At 33.0% G+C, this 5181-nt stretch overlaps 1 protein-coding gene across 1 annotated transcript; it reads left to right on the top strand.

The window, feature by feature from the left end:
* Positions 1-1674: 1674 nt before the first annotated feature.
* LOC115697240 (BURP domain protein RD22) lies at positions 1675-4980 on the top strand. Its single transcript, XM_030624166.2, has 3 exons — positions 1675-2144; positions 2329-2434; positions 3066-4980. Exons 1-3 carry the CDS (start codon positions 2103-2105, stop codon positions 4082-4084), a joined length of 1167 nt encoding a protein of 388 aa, XP_030480026.1. The 5' UTR covers positions 1675-2102; the 3' UTR covers positions 4085-4980.
* The last annotated feature ends 201 nt before the right edge of the window (positions 4981-5181 follow it).

Genomic DNA, 5181 nt, shown 5'->3' with positions numbered 1-5181 from the left:
ATCCCTTTATCCTATTAGTTACTAATAAATTCATGTATTGTACACAGAAATATTGTTATAATTCAAGGGTTTTATCATAAAATGCATATTAAGAAGTGTTTCTAAACGTGTCTTTCATAATTTATAATTTGAATAGCTAAATAGATAGTAAAGTAAGTGTAATTTGAATAACTCATCTCTAGAGGAAAACAACACTAATACAATTAATTTTTTTTTGGTATTAAATATGAGGACTTTCAATCCCGGTTTCTAAAGAAAAAATGGGATTAAAAGTGGGCTTTTATCCCAGTTTTTAAAAAAACAAGTGGGACAAAAGAGTACTTTTCATCCCAGTTTTTTTATAAAAAGTGGGATAAAAAGTACTCTTTTATCCCGGTTTTTATGAGAAAACCGGGATAAAAGGGTACTTTTTATCCCGGTTTTATGATAAAAACCGGGATAAAAGGTATTTTTTTATCCCAGTTTTTTCAAAGACTTTTTATCCCACTGCCATATATCCCGGTTTTTATTTTAGCGAAAATCGAGATAAAAGGCCTTAAAAACCGGGATTAAAGGCCTTTGTTTGTAGTAGTGATAGGTTACATATTTATTTACCATATACTTAATATATATTATTCACATAATAATAATAATAATAATAATAATAATAATAATAATAATAATAATAATATAACACTTGGTCGATCAGTCGGAGCTCGTTAACAGTCAGGGCTTGAAAGGTTTGAAGCTGGGAATAACAGAGAGAGGGGGGGGGGGGGGGAAGTTAGACAGAGAGAGTGGGAGAAAAGAGTTTTTGAACTGTAAGGGTAATTTTGAGTTTTAAGGTGTTTGGAGAATGTTTAGAGTATTTATTTAAAGGTGGTATATTAAAAAAATAGTCTAAATTTTTAAGTATGTTTTAACAAATTTCTCTTTTACTTTTAGTCACCTTTTTCTTTTCCTGAAAATAAGATTTTCTTTTTATATAATGTATTTGATTTATACATGATATAAAATTGTTTTGATCGATGCGCCAAACGTACGTACCGTGGTTAGCATAAATAATAAAGTCTTCAATCTTCTAATAGTTTCTTGCAACATAAATAAATAAAAGCTAATTAGCAATTTTTACTCCCGAATTTTGATATGTACTAAATTATGCTTTCTGAACTTTATTGGCCGTTAAAAATTCTCCCCGAACTATTAAGATTGTTAAATTTAAAGATTTTTGTTTAATTTTAGTAAAAAAATTCTAACATGGATGAAAGTTCAGGGGGCATGATTTAATACATATCAAAGTTTGAGGGGCATAATTTAGTAGATATGAAAGTGTGAGGAGCATAAACAATCACTGAAAGAGTAAAATTGAATGAAATTAGATAAAAGTCTTTAAATCTAACAATCTCAATAGTTCATGAGGAATTTTTAACGGCAAAAAAAATTCATGAGTTTAATTTAGTATATGTCTAAATTCGGAGAAAAAAATTACTAATTAGTCATAAATAAATATACATTCTACCGTAGCTGATCTTGGACACGACTACTAACTAACAACCAACCCAAAGAAAAGTGTACTAAAATTATAATCATGAAAGAATAGGACACTCAACTCCTAGCCATCTACTAAACCCCATAAATGTACATTGTATCACGTTATATATTCATTCATTACATAGAGATATAATGAATTATTAAGATTGACCTTATATACTATTACTTGGAGGAGTCCAAATCAATTTTGGCATGAAATATACATAATTCCAACCAATAATGGGGAGAGAGAGAATTATGGTCATATAAATATTTGATAGCTCTAATGACCGATATCCACTAGATGATAACTTAATTTGTAATATCATCCCTACACTTGTCAGGTATGACGTCTATGCACCTGTCCCATGCATTAATTTGCAGTGAGAGAGCCAGGGACAGTTAGAAATGGAGTTAATGGTTGAATTTATGGGTACAAAATAACATTCATCTACCACCCCAAACGACACACTATAAATTACTATGAGCTCGTATACAATTTTCTTACGATATACATTAAAATTTAGTTCCATTCTACATCTCTCAACACACACACACACATACCTCTCTCAATATACTGCTGGATTACAATCATGGAGTTCCATTATTTTCCATACATCCTAGCTTTTGTCACAGTAAGCTGTTATTCCAAAACTAATAATCTTGTTTTGTCATCAGCTACTCATTATATGCTCTTCTCTTTCCGTTTTTTTTTAACTTAAATATATGTAGCACATGTTGATTAGTTGATATACGAACTAATTATGTGAATCACATATCTATATATATATATATATATATATATATATATATATATAGTTGACGTTTGCAGTAAGCCATGCGGTGCAGTCTCCTGAGCTTTATTGGAAGTCTGTCCTGCCAAACACACAAATGCCCAAAGCTGTCACTGATATTCTACAACTGGGTTGGTGCTAGAAAACCGACAACTCCTCTTTAAAAATTTACTGACAATATTTCTTAGATAAGTTCATAAGATTATTATCATGTCTAGAGGCGTGACCCAAACATGTAGCCGGGCCAAAAATTTCAACATTTGCTTTTTTGGAAGAGAACAATTTTTTTTTAAGATCTAAAATTTTTTTGCCATGGTGGGAAACCTAAATCCCTGTTTCTCCACCCTTGAGTTCGGGCTGCGTGCTTATTCATTATGATTAATTATTGCATTCATCTCTAAGATTTGTTCAAACTTATAATATAAATATGTATATAATTATTTAAAATGAAATAATCATGCAGGGTTGGTCAAAGTGTTAGAACATGCTAGTTTATTAGATAGTAAAATGAAATTAATATTTGTAAAGAATATTCTTTTTTGGAAATATATTAATAGCCAATGAATTGTCAAAATCAATTTTTCACAATTTAGTGATTATTTTTTCTCACCAAAATTAACAATATAATAGAAATTTAGATAGTAAATTGGTGGCGGAGAGTAAATTGTTTGTATACACTTTCTATCTGAAATATGTTAACATATCAACATGTATCAACAAAAGGTGTCATAGATAAATTATAATTTTCTGATGATTTTGTAGATATAACCGAAGATAAGAGTACCTCTGTCAGTGTTGGGAAAGGAACAGGTGTTGGGGTGAGCACAGGAAACCATGGCAAAGGAACCAACGTTGGCGTTGGCAAAGGAGGAGTTTCTGTAAACACAGGAAAGCCTGGCAAAGGAACTAATGTTGGCGTTGGTAAAGGAGGAGTTTCTGTAAACACAGGGAAGCATGGCAAAGGAACCAAGGTTGGCGTTGGTAAAGGAGGAGTTTCTGTAAGTACAGGACATAAGGGCAAACCTGTTTATGTTGGAGTAGGGAAAGGGAAAAATCCATTCATTTATAATTATGCAGCTAGTGAAACTCAACTTCATGACAATCCAAATGTAGCCCTCTTCTTCTTGGAGAAGGACATTCGACCTGGCACTGAAATGAACTTGAACTTCTTCAAGACTATTACTTCAAAGCAAGCAACTTTCTTGCCCCGCCAAGTAGCTCAATCAATCCCATTCTCGTCTCGAAAAATTCCAGAAATTTTGAACAAACTTTCAGTGAAACCACAGTCAACCGAGGCTGAGATGGTAAAGGAAACAATCAAAGAGTGCGAAGATCAGTCGAGCATTAAAGGTGAAGACAAGTATTGTGCCACTTCACTAGAATCAATGATCGACTTCACCACTTCCAAGTTAGGAAAAAAACTACAATCAATCTCAACAGAAGTGGAGAAGGAATCTGATGTTGGGATGGAGAAGTACACAATAACAAAAGTAGAAAAGAAGAAAAGCTCAGCAGGAGGTGGTGACAAAACTGTAGTGTGCCACAAACAAAACTATCCATTTGCAGTGTTCTATTGCCACGCTTCACAAGCCACCGAGGCTTATATGGTGACCTTAGAATCTGCTAACGGGACCAAAGCTAAGGCAGTAGCTGCCTGCCATAAAGACACGTCTGCATGGAACCCAAAGCACTTGGCCTTTCAAGTCCTTAAAGTTAAACCAGGAGTTATTCCAGTCTGCCATTTCCTTCCTCAAGATCATATTGTCTGGATACAAAATTAGAAATAAGTTATCATTTGTGAATCGCGTATTAGTGTGTAAGTGTTTTATATGTACGTTCAGTACTGTCCTATACTCCTATATGTAAGACTTATTATTATGAGCTTATAAAAGTATTGTAGACTTTCTTTTGACAAAATAAAGTTTTTACTGTCATTTTGCTTTTATAAAGGCTTGGTTTGTTATTAAGTTTGTAAGAGAACATTGTGCTCTCACCATTTGCAATATATACTAGCCTTTTTTTTTTCTAAAAAATCAATGAATTGTATTTTACATTGGAAATATTACAATTTATTGAGCACAAATGAACGCCCAGAACACAGAAAAAACCAATTACATCTCAAACAACTAACCATCTCAAATCATTTACATTAATTCTACTAAGACTTGTATAAAAACTTCTATATTATAAACATCTTGTTTAATTCTTGGAACTATAAAATCCACAGTCGATCCATAAATAAACGACAGCTGAAAGAATAGTCAAGAAGACATTATCTTTTCGAACCAGTTAAGTCTACTTCTTTTAATCCATTTATAGACAACTAAAACAGTACAGACCCTTGTATGAATTCCAATCCAGGACAGCTAAGAATTCATACAATCCGCAGTCAAAAAAGCAGTGATAGTAAGTCTCATCTGCCATATCATAAATATTGCTGCTCAGATCAATGTCCAAACCAAATTGGATCAATTGGTCCTTTGTCTTCAACCTCGAGAGGAGAGTAAGCCACATGAAAATTCTATGTTTTGGGGTAATCAATCTGCACCAAATATAAGGGAAATCAAACCCAGTCCTGTGTTATACTCAGCTAAAAAAGCGTAGATTTTGGCAATGGAAAATGCCTGCTTCTCAAACTCATTATTGGTGAAACAAGCCTTAATTTTCTTCTTTACCTTGACAACTTACTTTCAATACCAGTGTTATCCCTATTCCCGAATGGGTTCAACGTGGAAACTGTAGAAGGGTGCCACATCAAATCTTATGCTGATGTCACGGATCCCTCTTTAGGATAAGTTCACGGAAGGTATTAAAGTATTCGGAAGAATGCTTACCTTGCGAAGGATGGAGTGATTATTGAGGTTTTAAATTGATGCTT

This window comes from Cannabis sativa, chromosome 7, assembly GCF_029168945.1.
Source record: "Cannabis sativa cultivar Pink pepper isolate KNU-18-1 chromosome 7, ASM2916894v1, whole genome shotgun sequence".
Classification (NCBI taxonomy): Eukaryota; Viridiplantae; Streptophyta; class Magnoliopsida; order Rosales; family Cannabaceae; genus Cannabis; species Cannabis sativa.
Note: the sequence above shows the minus strand (reverse complement) of the source record. Positions and strands in the feature narration are given on the sequence as shown.